Raw genomic sequence first — 16,788 nt, 5'->3', positions numbered from 1 at the left:
TTGCTATCCCATCTCTGTGCGCTCCCCCACCCCCTCAAGTCCTTTGAAGTTAGAGGTTCAGGCAGTCTGGAGGCCTTAACCCTTCCACATCTCGTTTGCCGTTCTGTCAGGATTGTGGTAGGCTCTGGTGGTTTTAGTTCTTGTTGTTGGACTGGCATTTGGGTATGGCTTCATTCATTCCTTTGCTTGATGTTAAACCATGGCTGATTGGTTTAGCTGGTTTGGCAGTGCATGGTTGTTGTTACTCTTGATCATTTCTTGTGGGGTGGACAAAAATTATATTTTTCTGCCTGGTGGTACCTTTTCTTCCTTTTTTGTTTGGGCCATTGGGAAGCTCTGAGGCTGAGGAAGGGTGTTCCTGTGGCAAGAAGAAGATTGAGTAGCATGCTCCTCTGTTTTTTGTTGTTACTGGTGTGAAACTGCTACATCCCTTGTGGTTCTGGTACGCTGGCTTGAAGTTGCTATGTTTGCACAGCGGTTGGTGTTAATGTTAAATTTGTGTTGCAATGTAATGCATGCTTTAAATTGATAATTAAGCACAGCTGTCTCTAGTTGGGGAAGGATTAGGGAATTATTATAAAGAGTATATAAACTGAGTGTCTGGGAGGAATTGGGTGAGTTTGAGAGTTTGTTTTGCTGCCTTAGAAATAAGCCTGTTTTAAGGTACAGGTTAGCTTCAGACTCATTCCTCCTCAACACACAATTATTGGAATTAAACATTGGTACATCTAAAAACTGTACTATTGTGGCTCCTCGGACTGTTGATCTTTCTCTGGTACCACTTCCACTGAAGGTGCTACAGTGATCTTGTGTGGTAGGTTGGTCTGGCCATTGGGGACTTTGAATGATGATGGACAAACCTGCTGTGCAAAAAGAGGAGAGATAGTGGGTGAAATTAGAGTCTGAATCCTCTTTAGTGTTTGAGGACTCAGGACTGCTGCTCTGGCTGGCTAATGAGAGTGGTAGCCTTGATATCATCTACTGTCTAGAGGAGATCCAGGGCTACGCAGTCATTCCTGCTCAGAAGGGAGAGAGGCTGATTATGGGCAACATACATTAGTCAAAGAATTGTTTGTTGTCATACCTCTGGTTCAAGGATCATGCCAATGACTGGGAGTCGGATTCCTCCGCTCCATTGTTCAAAGGCAAAGGCCTTGGAGCCATGGTTCTTTGTCCGACAAGACTGTTACACTGGTACCTGAACCTAATTTAAAATTTGTTGGATGACCATTTACCAGGATATCAGCACTCCAAAATGAAGAGCAGCATTCTCTGATGTCACTCAAGAAACATGGTTGTGTCTCTTCAGGGTTTTTTGCCTCAAACTCATGGCCTCCTTTGGAATGCCTGTGCGGTGCTAGGGTTTTGACTTGCACAGTTTGCCAAAGTGTCCCTATTGGTTGCAGTGGAAGCATTGGGCCATGCCCGCAGGACACTGATCTTTTCTCTGAGGGTACTTCGCACTACAGTGCTGGGAAGGTTGCTATGCTGGGAGGTTCAGGAATTGCTTTCCTTGACTTGGATGGTCCCCGTGTTTCTGTGACCTGATATGGCAGACTGAGGGTTGGTTCTGCCCCAAGTATTGTTCTCTCCCCTTAGGTTGGTCCTGTGTTGTTCACTTGGCTCAGACAGTCTAATTAGCTGGATTGCCTTGTCCAGGAAAAGCTCATCATCTTTAGCTTGTAGGAGGTCAGAGAGTGAATCGTCTGCAACATTCACAACAATTCTGTCTCAGATGAGTTCAGACTTTAAGTCATCATATTCACATCCCTCTGCCAGCCTGTAGAGATCATTTATGAAGGGATCAACAAGCTCCCAGACACTTGGACTCTCTTATTAAATTTGGTGCTTTCCAATATTTTATTAGATCTTGGGCTGACATAAATGTCAAAGGATTTTAAAACCTCATCAAATTTGGCAGATGACTCATTGATACTGTGTCGTACAATTATGTCATCTGCAATTGGTCCAGTCGAGTAAAGAAGTGCATTGATTTGTTCAGCTTCTGATTTTTTAAAAATTATTTAGACCTGTAGCAATGCTGTATCTTAAACATCTTCCTCCGAAGACACCAATTCTGTGACTGGTCTGGGCCATGGTGAATCCCAGTGGAGTTGGAAGTGTGGAATTGTAATACAATTTGAAGATTTTTGAAAATGTGGGCGCAGCTTTAAGAAATTACAGGCTTCCAAAATGGTGTCGTTGTTCACTGTCGAACAATGGATTTTCCTGCCCTTGTTAGTTTTTGGCAGGCTTTCCAAAATGGTGATGGTGGACTTGTGCCTGAAGAAGGAGGGCATGCAATGGCTGCGTGGGTTAGCTGGCTGCCGACTTAATTTAATCCGGATGTGTAGAAAAGAACTGCAGGCTTGCTGGTTAGGAAATCATATGATCGATCACGAGGTACCCGAAGTAGACAAAATTAATTATTAATTTTATTTTCCTTTGCCAGACTCTGGAGCCACGTGTTGACACTGGGATTGGCATTAACAACGGTTTTCTTTCCAATGCGCCTCTGACTGAATGAAAAGGGGTTTCTCAGGACTGGCTGGCCTGGAATTTAATAAAAATTATCTCACCCTTACAGGCTGAGAGCTCTGCTTGCTGAAGCTGGACTTCCAAGGGAAATTCAATGGAGCCTTATGCTGGAGTAAAACTCCTAACTTTTTGCTTCCAGGCTCTTCTCTCACTGGAGCTTTTTCTTTCTGGTGAACTTTCTTTGTGTATGTAACTTCAGTTGGGAGTTTGTTTCAGTTCAGAATCTGTTGAAGATGTCCTTTTTCTTAGTTTTTCTTGTGAGGATAAGGGATTTTGATCCGGACACTGCCACCATGAAGCATCCTGCTTCGGACACCATAAAGTAGGCTTTGTCGTCTAGAGTGTATGAGCAGCGAATCTTTATTAACTACTCATAACTATATACATATATATATAGTAAGGGTACAGTTATGAAGCTGACTCCACCTTGGGTCTTTACACATCTCTGTCCATCTCTAGACTGACCCTGGCTCTGGTCCATGAGCCGCCTCATATCACTGTATGGGTGGTACTGTACTCACACACAGGGTTAACGTGGGACTATCAGACCCTACTATTACAGTTTATGACTGGTTATCTTTACCAAGGATATAATTACGTGGAAAGCGCAACCATGTCTTTATTGCATTTATCATGGGGATATTTAGGTATTCTATTCATATTCATTTACTAGCTCTGGGTGTAATGATGGCTACAATCGGGTGATCAGTCCACCTATGTGCCTCTATGTACCACAGTAGGCATGTTGATTATGAAAGCTTTATTACTGAAAAACTGTATGAATATACAATCCTGCCATTTTAATTGCATGCTTATATGACGTGCAGGTAGATAAGAACTGACTGATTATCAATCATTAAAATTCACCATCCTTGTTGGTACTGAGGTATTGTTGCTCTTGTGGAATGTGTTTATGTAGTTGGTTCCTTGATGTATCCTGTGTTTTGCTGGTGGAATTTGATGAATTGCATAAAAGGAAGTAAGTTGGCACAGTAAAGAAGGTTGTTTGGCTTTTCTGAGGTAAAGGCAGGCTAGACTGTATAAATTAATTTGACGATTAATTGGCTAGTACAGTATCTAATAATTACAGGCTGGAGAAATTGACCATCAGGTTAAAAATTTAGACAAAGGTTTGATGCTTCAACATGAGCTCTTAGAAAGCTATTGGAATGTGCAATAAGCAATTATTAAAGAAAGAAAGACTTGCATTTATATAGTGTCATTTATAACCCCAGGATGTCTCAAAGCACTTTAAACCCAATGGAGTACTTTTGGAATAAGATCACAATTGTAATGTAGGAAACTTGCGTGAACCAGATGGTTTTATGCTGGCAAAACCCATCATTTAAACCTTTTTTGTTTCAGAGTTCAAGTATTGATTTTCTAGCAAACCAAGGATTTGACTTCAATAAAGTCTTCCGAGATGGTGAGTGAATGCTTCTTAAGAAACCCTGGCTAAACGCTCTCCTTCTTGCAGAGGGGGCATGTCAATTTTGTGTAGACAGTAGAGAACCTGGGATTGGCAGCATCGGCGGAGAAGAAAAGAGTTGACGTTTCGAGTCGAAGGGTCATGAGGACTCGAAACGTCAACTCTTTTCTTCTCCGCCGATGCTGCCAGACCTGCTGAGTTTTTCCAGGTAATTCTGTTTTTGTTTTGGATTTCCAGCATCCGCAGTTTTTTTGTTTTTATCTCTGAGAACCTGGGATTGTTGTTCTTCTTGTTGAGCTGCTTGTGGAGCCACTTCAGTTTGCCACAGTTAATCAGGAATTTGTAGTTTAAATTTCATGTTCATGGTCAAAACGTTTTAGTTATTCACTTGAAGCAGTAAGGCCTGTTGTCTTGCATGTTACTCGGGGTTTTGCTGTATGTGCAGCCAGTACCTTTAAGTTTGGAAGTTCAAAAAAGTGTTTTGAAGTGTATTGATGCAGTTATTTGGAGCAATTTTGAGCTTTCAGAACCATTGTCTATTGGCATTCAAATTTGTAGGAATTCCATACTTAAATCAGGAAGAGGAACGGCAACTTCGAGAGCAGTTAGAAGAAAAGCACCATCAGTCTAATGGCACAGGAACACCATCTTTCATTTCGCCAAACTCCACCAAAGGGCCCATTGTCATTCCAGAAGAACATCGCAGTTTTATTGAGAAAATCGTGTAAGTCAAATGAGTGTGAAATGATTGTATGATTCCCTGCTCATCCTTTGAATTATTTAATGATTGGCTTTTGCTTTAAGTTGATATCCATGAACAAAAAGACACCCTGACTGAGCCTGTGCCTGACATCAGCAGAGCACTATCCTGGATATTGTAAGACATGAAACATTGAATTTCCATAGCATCCCAGGACCAGCTTAAGACAGATGAGCAGTCCTAAATTATTTGTGAGGGAGACCTAAAATGAGAGCACTGTACTTTCAACCCCAAATTTCTCTACATGCAGGATTTCTAAAAATACTTTAGGGCTGTTGTGTGTAGAAATTAAAGAATCTCGGAGACAGAAATATTTTAAGTATCTTGGCCTATATTTGAAAACTGTCAAGAATTTTAAAAGAAAAATTGAATTATAATCAGAGTTGCTAAGTTTTCTGGTGAACATTAAATAATGTAAAAATCTTATATTGCTGTTTCAATTTTTAATTCTTCATCAATTCTCTCCCCCATCCTCTTGTGAAGGTGTTAACTTCTTTTTGGTGAATGGCTGTGTTGTTGCCAGTCTCCTCCACCCAGATAGATGGTGGTTTATTAATTTGTGGGTTTTAATCATGTCATGACTATTCAATCATAAGAAACATAGCAACTCAGCCCGATTTTTGTCCAGCACACACACTTCCACTTGACTTTTCCTCCTGAGAGGCACTGAAGCCTAACTTGGTATAGATCCGCGTCATCCTTTTATTGAAAAGAAGGTTACTTGGAGCTTGTAATATCATCATCAATTACACCTTATTGGCGATCTGTTCATTTGAACAAAACATGACTTTTGAACCAGTGAGGTAGTCATTTTTAAAAAGGTTTGATGGTAGGCTGTGACTAGTAATTCAAAGATACTTTTTGTTTCATAGTCATATCTTTACTGAAAAATCTCCAGTGATGACTTTGGCACAGATATAAATATTTGAGAATCTCCTGTGATATTACTCTGTCCAAGAGAGGATGCATTGTTTCATAAAGAGCAGACATTTCTGTCGTGTTACATACAATAGTTGGCTTTTGCAGTAGAAATAACAGTGAGGTTAGTGGAGAAAATTAAATAGCGATCTCAAATGCCTGCACAAGGGAAATCCAGATATTTCTGTCAGGATGCCTTCTTCTCTAGAAACTGCTTTATACTGGTATCTTAACGAGCAATTCGGCATTAATGTACACACAAGAGTGTGAATTTGGGGCACCTGCCTAATTAGATACCCACTAAACTGATGGCATATTTGGTCTTAGTCTCCTTCAGGATGGATTCCTTCTGCCATTCTTGCCAATTTTTCACAAACATTGAATTCCCACACTGCAGTACAGTTATTTCATGAGTTAGCAAATGTTATGAGTTGTAGCTTGAAAACAGCTTTGTACTTTGCTCTTTTTGCTGGTGGACCCATTTCTATTCATCACTCGCCATGCTATACCACAGTCTGCTTTGTGTGGGCCTATCTTTAAACTCTCTCACATCTTCGCAACACAGCCTGTATTGCCTGCTTATTCCCATGCGCCAACTTGACAGTATAAGGTGAGTAAAGCATGCATTTCTAAGATGAAAAATTGAGGCTGACTATTAATTCAAGTATAGCATTTTGTAGCTGAAAGTGGGAGTGGGGGTGGGGCAGCGGGGGGGGTCAATTTATATGGCGAGTATTTGTAAAAGCATGATTTTTGGTACCAAAAGTTGGGGTCGTCTTATATGTTGGGTCGATATGCTCCGTGATTTACGGTGTTTGGTTACACCTGAAACAACAGAGGTAACGTTGCACTATTGGGCATATTCTATAGGCCACGAACTACTGAGAAAAATTCAGAGGAACAAGTTATGCAAAGATTTTGGAGAGGTGCAAAACCTATAGAGAAGTTAGAGCGGAGGACTTTAATTATCGTAATATTGATTTAATGTATAGATAGTAATAGTATAAAAGGCAAAGAGCTTCTGAAGTGTTTTCAAAAGAAATTTCTAGATCAGTATGTTTCTGACCCAACATTGCTGGATCTGGTTCTGGGGATTGAAGTAGGTCAAATAGATCAAGTGACGTCAGGGAAACATTTAGGGAACAATGATCATACCTTCGGGTTTAGGTTAGCTATGGAAAAGGACAAGGAAAAAAAAAACAGAATAAAAATAATTAATTGGCCAGGGGCCATTTTTGGTGCGGTGAGAACAGATCTGTGCGAGGTAAATTATCAAAAATTGACAGGCAAAACTGTAATTGAGCAATGGACGACTTTTAAGGAGGAGGTGTATAGTTGAAATACATTCCCAGGGAGAAATGTAGAACAAACGAAGCCAGGGCTCCCTGGGTGACAAAAGACAGAGAGCGAGTGGGATGAAGCAACAAAGAGTTGTGTATGACAGATGTCAAGTTGATAATACAAGTGAAAACCAAGCTCAATATAGGAAGTTCAGAAGGGGGTGAGAAAAGAAATGAGAGGGTAGGAGAAGAGACTGGCATCCAACATAAATGGGAATCCAAAAGTCTTTATAGACATATAACTAGCAAAAAGAGAAGTGGGGCTGGTTAGGGACCAAAAAGCCTCATTATGCATGCTTGCAAAAAAGAAATAACTTATTTTGTTGACACAGTTGGGGAGAAGGGTGACAGCTCGTTATAACATAAAACTTTTTTTTCTGTGATCTCTTTTGTCAGTGGCTCTGATGTTTATTTGCACAAGATAAAGAGGTATCAAGTGCTTATGGCTTCTGGTTTTGATACCTTGGAGGCCTGGTTCCTCAGAAATAAGGAAATCAAAGAGAGGGCATGATAAAAGATTAGCAAGTAAAGTTAAAGATAACCCAAAGATGTTTTACCAATACATTAATGCTAAAAGGTTAGTTAAGGAAAAAGTGGGACCTATCAGAAATGAAGATGGAAACTCGTGTGTAGATGCAGAGGCTACGGGTAGGGTTTTGAATGAATATTTTGTCTCGGTGTTTACAAAGGAAAGGGAGGGTGTAGATATATTAGTCCAGGAGGAACACTGCTAGACATTGGACGGGATAGTCATAAAGAGAGAGGAAGTACTCGAAGCGTTGAAATCCTTGAAGGTTGATAAGTCACCAGGGTCAGATGGATTGTTTCTGAGGCTGCTGAAGGAAGTCAGGGAGGAGATAGCAGATGCTCCGAGGATGATTTTCCAATCTTCACTAGATACAGGGGAGGTACCGGAGGACTGGAGAAATGCAAACATAGTTTCATTGTTTGAAAAGAGATCAAAGGAAATGCCAAACAATTATAGGCCAGTTAGCCTTACATCAGTGGTAAGCAAATTAGTAGAATCAACCCTGAGAGATAGGATTAACTGTCATGTGGAAAGGCATGGACTAGTCAAGGATGGTCAGCATGGATTTGTTAAAGGAAGGTCTTGCCTCACAAATTTGATTGAATTCTTTGAGGAAGTGACAAGAAGGGTTGATGAAGGTGGTGCAGTGGATGTTGTGTACATGGATTTAAGCAAGGCATTTGACAAGGTCTCACATGGCAGATTGGTCAAGAAAGTAAAAGCCCATGGGATTCAAGGTAATGTAGCAAACTGGATAAAAGGTTGTCTTTGTAACAGGCAACAAAGGGTAATGGTCGATGGATGCCCTTGCGAATGGAAAATTGTCTCAAGTGGTATTCCACAGGGCTCAGCATTGGGACCCTTGTTGTTTGCGTTATATATTAACGATTTGGTCATGAACGTGGGGGGCATGATTGGGAAATTTGCAGATGACACAAAGATTGGCTGAGTAGTGGATAGTGTAGAGGATAGCCATAATCTCCAAAATGATATAGATGCGTTGGTGGAGTGGGTGGTAAAGTGACAGATGGATTTTAACAAAGAGAAGTGTGAGGTCATACATTTAGGGAGGTCAAACAATTATAGGGATTACACAATAAATGGGAATATACTAAGAGGGGTAGATGAAGTGAGAGATCTTGACGTACAAGTACACAGGCCCCTGAAGGCAACAGTTCAAGTAGACAAGGTTGCAAAGAAGGCATATGGAGTGCTCTCCTTCATTGGCAGAGGTATAGAATATAAAGGTAAGGATATAATGTTGGAGTTGTATAAAACACTGGTGAGGCCACAACTGGAGTATTGTGTGCAGTCCTGGCCACCACATTACAGGAAGGATGTAAAAGCTCTGGGGAGAGTGCAGAGGAGGTTTACAAGAAAGTTGCCAGGGTTAGAAAAGTGTAGCTACGAGGAAAGATTGCATAGGTTGGGGTTATTTTCCTTAGAACAAAGAAGGTTGAGAGGTGACTTGACTGAGGTGTACAAAATTATGAGGGGAATAGATAGAGTGGACAGGATAAAATTGTTTCCCTTGGTGGAGAATTCTAGAACCAGGGGACATAGATTCAAGATAAGTGGCAGAAAGTGTAGGGAAGACATGAGGAAGAACTTTTTTACGCAGAGGGTAGTGGGTGTCTGGAATTCGCTGCCCAAGTTGGTGGTAGAGGCAGAAACTCAACTCTTTTAAAAAGTACCTGGATCTGCACCTTAAGTGCTGTAAGCTGCAGGGCTGTGGGCCTGGTGCAGGAAGGTGGGATTAGAAAGGGCACCTGGGTGTCCTTGGGCTGGCATGAACAGGATGGGCCGAATGGCCGCCTCCTGTGCTGTAACTTTTCTATGGTTCTATTGTTGATCAATATTTCTATGTGGTTGTCGCGATGGCAGATTTTTAACAATTTAAAATTTTTTAAAGCAGTGTGTCATGACCAAATAACTGTTGTTTCCTTAAAGTAGCCCGTAAGCTAAGAACTTGTGTGACTGTGTGCAGCCACCTTTAATTTTTGAGTGGTTTTATTTAAAATAACCCAGCAGACCAGCTTTAGTCTTAAATAAGATCAAGGTTAGTTTATTAAATAATTATTTAAGTAAAAGTAATAAAGTTATTAACTAAGGTTAAAAGCAGATAAAGATAAAAAGATGAGGTTTCAGATTAGTTTCTGAGATATCATTTTTGAGCTGTTGCTTGAGTTCCTTCTTCCCAAAGTGAAGGGGTTGAAACTTGAGATTTGGTTGGAAGAAAGAGAATCATGTGTAAAATATAAGTTTATTCTAAATGTACAAATCATTGTTTTAAAGGAGTTAAATGTTCCTATTTTTATATCTAGGTTGGAGCCATTCAACTTCCTTTTATCGTGTTTTAATTAATTTTCTGTGACCTACTACGGTTTGTGACAGTGAAAGTGAGGAATACAAACAGATTTGTTTTAATCGCTAATTCAAGGTGTTTGACATCAATGTTTAACAATGGAAATTTTATCAGTTTTCATCAAACACTCCCAAGTTATGTAAAGTAAAATTCTGCTCCTCAGTTTGCCCTGTCACAATTGCACCATTGTGAATCGTTCCATTTCATGTCTTGACGGTCGTACTCCAGCCCTGGATTGACAGCAGCCAACCTTATTTAACACATGCTTTAATTCTGTCAGCCTGGGCTGGATTTGAGCATAAATCCCTGATTTGAAAGAGAGCGTACTACTGTCTCCAGTTTGGAATTCAAGCTTTTTGAAAAATGATAATTTCTGCATTATCAGTGGGAAGTAGGCAGCCCAACTTCCAGGTCCTTGGGTCCTGGCCACTGAGCATCAATTTTTTCTTGATCATTAACCTTGTTCTCCTTTAGTGAGAAAAATATGAAGAGATTGTAGATGAAATGGATAATAAGATAAAACTCTCCTACATATTGGTGCATGTAATTACTTTAGTACTTGCCTTTCACTCTTGTGTTTGAATCAAATTGACTTGCTTTGTCAACCAATTGTTCTGAAATGTTCTAATTTAAATCTAAACTGTTTAAATATTTCCAGAGAAAAGGTTGAAGACTTATTGAAAGATGATAACGGAAGTATTGAACTGGATCCATGTACTGGGTAAGTTGAAAACATTAGATCTGTATTTTAAAATGAGTTACTCTTTGGTGTTTAGATTTTATTTGAAATGCACATGAAAATTTGTGCACACACACAATTGAATACACGGTTACAAAGTATTTTATTAATAATTAGAATTTTTTCTCTCTACTGCGCCTGGAGATATTTACTGATTCACGTGTGAGCATATGTAGCATGTGTTTGTGTGGAGAGGAATCGAAACCTAGTACAATCCATTCTTCACCTGATGTTCATAGATATGCATGTTCAAACAGGGTCACTGGACAGTTAGCAGAAGTAGGGAATTCTGCTACCCCTGCCCCCTTGTTCCAGCTGAAATGAAATGGACCCCAAATATAGTGCACCAACTGTTGTCTTGATTGAAATCAGCTAAGTCAGTACAAGGAGCGAACCTGGAAACTTCTTGATCTCCATTACTCAGTAACTCAGTTCTGTTGGTAACAGAACCACCACACTAGCCCATCGTTTTTTTTTTTATTATGCAGTAGGTTGTTGTGATCTGGAATGCATTACCTGAAAGGTTATGGAAGCAAATTCAGCAGTAACTTTCAAATGGGAATTGGTTATGTACTTGAAAAGGAAAAAAATCAGGAGTACGGGCAAAGAGCATGGGAGTGGAACTAATGGAAATTACTCTTTTTAAAGAGCCGGAACAGACATAATGGGTCAAATCGCCTCCTTCAGTGTTTATAAGATTTTATGATGAGTTGACTTTTTTTCCCCTTGATGTGCTTGAACTATTTCCTTCCCTCACCCAAAAACGTGAAGTGGCACCTTTGTTTGCACATGTTAAGAATAATAATCTAATACACAAACTATACACTTGGATTCTTGCTTTGGGGTGTTGCTTATTTTAAAATACTTCATTGTACTAGCCATTTTATTTGGAAAACATATCCGTATTTTTATATATTTATGTACAATATATCGCACCCAGTCTTCTGTTGACTTTTACAAGTGCATGTTTTCTGTTCAAAGGTTCCAAAGAAAGCTTATCTATCAGACTTTGAACTGGAAGTAAGTGGAGTATTTAAGTACAATTTTTTTCACCATTTTGTGCTGCTTCTCTAGTAAAATGAGTAAGGCCTGCACTGGGTGAGAAATGTGGTGTGAATGAAATTGGATGCATTTGTCCGTTATCTTCACTGGATGATCATTAGTTGTCAATGGCTGTAACAGAAAAAATGTTAAACTTACAAATTGCAGAGTTGCTTAAGGCATCTATTAAATTGAAGTCTCATGTTTGGTAACTCTCCAGGGAGTATGAAGTTATTGAATTAAAAAAAAGGTTACAGCACAATCACCTTTTAATTTGTGTCCATATAACAGTTGTTACTAAGAATTTTGGAGTTGCTGTAATGTAAGGCTAGGTTTGGTTATGTTCCTGCACAGCTTGTTAGATTAATATATATGCTGGCTGTAAATTTAGACTGGGATTCCTGTTCTGAATATCTTTCTTCCAAACAAGTGAGCTTAATTATTGAACCAGAATTGCTCAGCGTTTGAGAAGTTATGGTAAAGACAATGCAATAGGTTGGCAAAGTATTTTTGTTGAGGGGAAATTTAAATGTGGTTATTGGAAAACTTGTCAGAAAATATCACAGCACTAAAAATGTAAACTGTACACAGGTTTGTTAGAAACTCCACTGAAAAAATAATAATTCTCTTTTACATTCCTGTTCTTGCTTTAGGTTTCCGAAAGGAGCCCATGTAGAAACGTTGGAGAATGAAAAGGTAAGTAAGGACTTCAAAATCAGATGGAGCAATTGGAATGTTAATATTATTGCCAAAGGAAAAGTATGTGACTAAGTAGATTTTTGTCAAGTTTGTGATGGATGGTATATGTAGGTTCAATATATTAAAGGAACAAGAAAAGTCTTATCAGCTGTAAAATATTCCAAAAGATATCATCTCTTGTTTTGAATTGCATTCTGAAATAGTGGGATTTTATCTTGCCAATTTTGTGTCCTCTCCTCACCTTGAGGAGCAATCCCTTGCCAGGGTATAATTCCAGGCTTTAGTTGTCTTCTGTTCCCTTGCCGATTTGATTTTATATTTGACTGTGAGTTATGGCAAGCTATTTATAGGGGCATTGTAGCAAGGGCTGATCCTTTCCTTGGCGAATAATGTAAGTTGCCCAGGGGTCACTGGAGAGCAATTGGAAATGGGAACCGAGGCTATGTTTGGTTTTTCCCTCTGCCTTCTCCCTGCTCACCGCCACCCCCCCCACCCCACCAAAACCCCAAATCCCCTTTGCCCTTTATGCTGCAACCCTGTTTGATGTTTATTTCAGTAACAGTTTCATTTTGTTGCTCCTTTGGATGTGACTTTAAATATTACTATGTCACCAATGGGCAGGAGTTATGTTCTCTAGTTTCTAATCTTAAGAAAGGAGAAAGATTTGCATTTATACAGCACCTCTCTCAACCTCAGGAAGTCCCTTACAGCTATTGAATGATCTTTGGAAGTGTGTGGCAGGATTTTCAAGTCCCGCCCACTGGCGCATTTACTGGTGCCGCCAAAGTCGATGAACTTTTAGCTGACTCGCCATGTCTCGGGGCCAGAAAGACCCGCGCGTGGTCACTGATGTAATGCAGGAAACACAGCTGCCAATTTGCGCACAGCAGCATCCCACAAACAACAATGTGCTAACCAGACGATCTGGTTTAATGATGTTGATTGAGGGATAAATATTATCCAGGACACCAGACATAACAGTTCTCCTTTGAAATGGTGTCATGGGATCTTTTGTGTCTGCCTGAGAGCTGGCAATGCCTAGTTTAACACATGTCTGAAAGATGCCACCTCTTACAATGCAGCATTCTCTCATCTGTGCACTGGAGTGACGGCTGAGAATTTTTTGCACTGACATCTCTGAAGTGGGACCTGAACCCACATTCTGACTCTGAGGTGAGAGTGCTCTCCACTGAACCCAAGCACACGGTAAAGGCTGATCATAACAGTAGGTTTGAGTACAGTCTGTTGGAGTGCCTGCCACTTAGTGTTTTTAGATTTCTGTCAGAAGTGTAAAACCCAAGGTGGCTGTGGCACATACATCTGTTGTGCCTCAGACCACCTTGTGCTTCGTCATCTCAGTTGTAACTTTGCTGCAGTATCTCTAAACGTCTAAACTTTTTCTCGCCTCTTGATGTGGATTTGGTGACTAGCCACTTCCAAGTAGTCATTTGATGGAAAGACCAGGAATCTAAAACCTCTCAAATGGAAAATATGACTTAGAATCAGTTGTGGTTTGAGGTGAGCAGAATGATTGAAGGTCAAAAACTTAAAAACTTTTATTCTTTGCATTTATTAAGCTGATAATTGAGGATATAAAATGCAACTGTTCAGCCTCATGATAGGACCTGATATCAGTTTTGTTTTAGTCCCTCATCAGCTTGAAATCATATCATAATGTAAGGTGGCATTCCGGTACATAGTAAATATCTCTTAATGCATTGTCAGTGACTCTGATATTTGGATGAGATGGTAAGTTGCGGTCCTGACTACCTGTTCAGACATGAAAATATTGTACAGCACTATTCAACAAGTTCTGCTGGCCCACAGTCATCTTCCAACCAACAGTGCCAAAAGTAAACTGATCATTCATCTCCTTGCTATCTATAGGGCATTGTTGGTTTTGAATAACTTCCCCATTTGCTGTACAATTAATTATATGATATACTTTTGAGATATTTCAATGATCTAGTAAGGTGCTATTTAAATGCAGATGTGAAGGAAAAACAAATTTATGTTGAAATGTTTAAATACTATCTTGCAGAAAGAAAGGTATATTGTGGTCAGCAAGCTGGATGATGATGAACGAAGGAGGAGAGAAGAGCAAAAACGAGCAAAAGAGCAGGTAATGGTGCACATGTATATCCTGTATTTATTCATACTTTCATGCAGAACCTGGTGCAATGAACTGGGTCAATAAAGGTAAATGATATATTTTTTAAAAGAGCTGCAACTTTTCCCTTGAAAATTGGAAAACTTTTATCCATGCCTTCTGCTGCTTTGGGGGAATGTCCAATTTAAGCTATCTTTAATTAAAATAAGTAATGAAAGGACAAATCTGGTTCTGCTTCCAAAAATGCTTTAGGGCATAAGAGTCCTGTTGAGTGGTTTAGTTATTGCATTCCTAATCCCATCTCTGCAGTTAGCAACATTAGCTATGTCTGATTGAAGCTACAATCTATCCAATTTGCATAATATTTTTGATATTATACTGACATACTTTGTGCTAAAATCCAGTGAGTTGAATTTATAATTTTTTTATTAATGAGACCTCTGTTTCAATACTTGACAGCTGTTTTGATATTTTTAAAATTATCATAATGGATAGCAGGAAGAGATTTCAAAGCTATTTAATGTCCGATGATATAAACCATGAGGTTTTATACCAATAAAGTGAGCACCAAGATTAAATTAGTCTTGATATGAGATGATTGCCATATATATGCATTTAATATAAGCCCATTTTTAAAAAATTATTAATTTACTTGTTCTGTGAGAAAGTTGAAAAGCGGCCAGCTTTCAGGTAGTGATCCTTTCTGTTTATTTTTTTATAGTGTATAGGCGATTGAAACACAATTTATGGCACAGTAGGAGGCCATTCAGCCCATTTTTCTCTATACTTTATGTAAAAAGGATTTCAATGCTGCTGTTTAATGATCTCTAGGACTCCAGTTTAAAATTGAATTGTTAATTAAGAAAATGAAAGTTTTACCACTGATTATTTTGAGTTCTTTGCAAAAAAAATTTGGGCTGTCCCAATGCAAATATGAAATAATAATAGGAAATTCTTAGCTTAGGCAGCACCTGTGGAGAGAGAAATTGAATCAGTAATGATTCGCCTGATGAAAGGTCTTCAGTAACAGTAATTCTGTTTCTCTCACCATAGATGCTGCCTGACCTGCTGACCAATGTTTCCTCTTGAGCTGTGGCAGCCATGCAGCAACCCAAAAGCTCCTGTGCACAAGTTGGTCCCTTTTAAGTTATCAGGCGCAGGGCCATGCAAAAAAAAAAACAAATTTAACTTAAGTAAACGCACTCCAGAAAAAGTGTGCCTGTTGCTGTTGAGTATTTTTGTCATTTTCTATTTTAATTTGAACCATCTAATCCTGTATTTACCATCTTAAATTCTCTGTTTTTCTACCATTGTTGGCAAACTGCAAATGTTATATGCTGTTCACCCCAGAAAAGGTAGGGGAGGTATGCACTATTGAAAGGAGTGGTTTCAGCTGTTAATCTAGTCAGTGTGTTTTTTTAAAGTCACTTGACTTTTATTTTCTCATCAATTGAGCAACATATAAAGTAAATTTCCATATCCAATCGTGTGTTCTCTAACGGGTATTGTAGAAACAAGAAGTTGGTATTGAATTTTTTTTGACCTGTAAGGCCATATGCTTCTCTTGAATCATTAGCTAATTAACTTATTCCTTTTTAATATATGATTTCAAAGAATATCTGTGTATGAAACTTCCTCTGAATCCCATGATCTCCGCTTCTGCTTGCTGGGAAGGGTGTAACATAAAGACAGACAGAATATCATTGGGATTTAAGTGTAGCTAATATCAAAGTTGGCCAAAGGTGAAGGTTGTCCTTGGGTATCACTGCTTCTAGGGAAAAAAATGTGTTGAGGACCCTGTTCTTTTTGTTTGACACAATAGATGATTGAGGGGAGTTGCGGAAATCCTGTTCCAAAACATGTGTTAGGTGGTAAAAACTTGGTGAGGTCAAAAGGCAAATCAGGAAGCACTTTTCCATGAAAAGGATAGTGGAAATCTAGAATTTCCCAAAAGACTATGGATGCTGGTTCAAATGACATCTTCAGGACTAAGATCTAGGCATTTTACTTGAGTGAGAATATTGAGGGATAGGAGCAAGGGAAACAAATGTGTGTGTGTGTGTGTGTGACAGTGTGAGTGACTGTGTGTGTGACAGTGTGAGTGACTGTGTGTGTGTGTGTGTGTGAGTGACTGTGTGTGACAGTGTATGTGTGTGTGTGTGACAATGTGAAAGGAGAGCCCAGGAGAGGCTATTAAAGTCTTCAGAATCCAGGGATATACATCCTATTGAAAAGATAGGTGGGGTGGGGAAAGGCAAGGTTACAGTGATCATGGGGGATTTCAATATGCAGGTAGACTGGGAAAATCAGGTTGGTAGTG

At 39.4% G+C, this 16,788-nt stretch overlaps 1 protein-coding gene across 3 annotated transcripts in view; it reads left to right on the top strand.

Annotated features, from left to right (window-relative positions):
• parn (poly(A)-specific ribonuclease (deadenylation nuclease)) overlaps positions 1-16,788 on the top strand; it is a 116,656-nt gene that overhangs the window by 14,003 nt on the left and 85,865 nt on the right. For all 3 annotated transcript variants that reach the window (XM_041206739.1, XM_041206738.1, XM_041206740.1), the window contains 6 exons: positions 3,904-3,964; positions 4,526-4,691; positions 10,538-10,600; positions 11,600-11,638; positions 12,313-12,355; positions 14,400-14,480. In XM_041206739.1, coding sequence (XP_041062673.1) covers positions 3,904-3,964; positions 4,526-4,691; positions 10,538-10,600; positions 11,600-11,638; positions 12,313-12,355; positions 14,400-14,480 — 453 coding nt within the window. The remainder of the gene's footprint in view (positions 1-3,903; positions 3,965-4,525; positions 4,692-10,537; positions 10,601-11,599; positions 11,639-12,312; positions 12,356-14,399; positions 14,481-16,788) is intronic.

The sequence above is a fragment of the Carcharodon carcharias genome, chromosome 15 (genome assembly GCF_017639515.1).
Source record: "Carcharodon carcharias isolate sCarCar2 chromosome 15, sCarCar2.pri, whole genome shotgun sequence".
NCBI lineage: Eukaryota > Metazoa > Chordata > Chondrichthyes > Lamniformes > Lamnidae > Carcharodon > Carcharodon carcharias.
The sequence above is the reverse complement of the archived record's forward strand: the minus strand, read 5'-3'. Positions and strand labels throughout refer to the sequence as shown.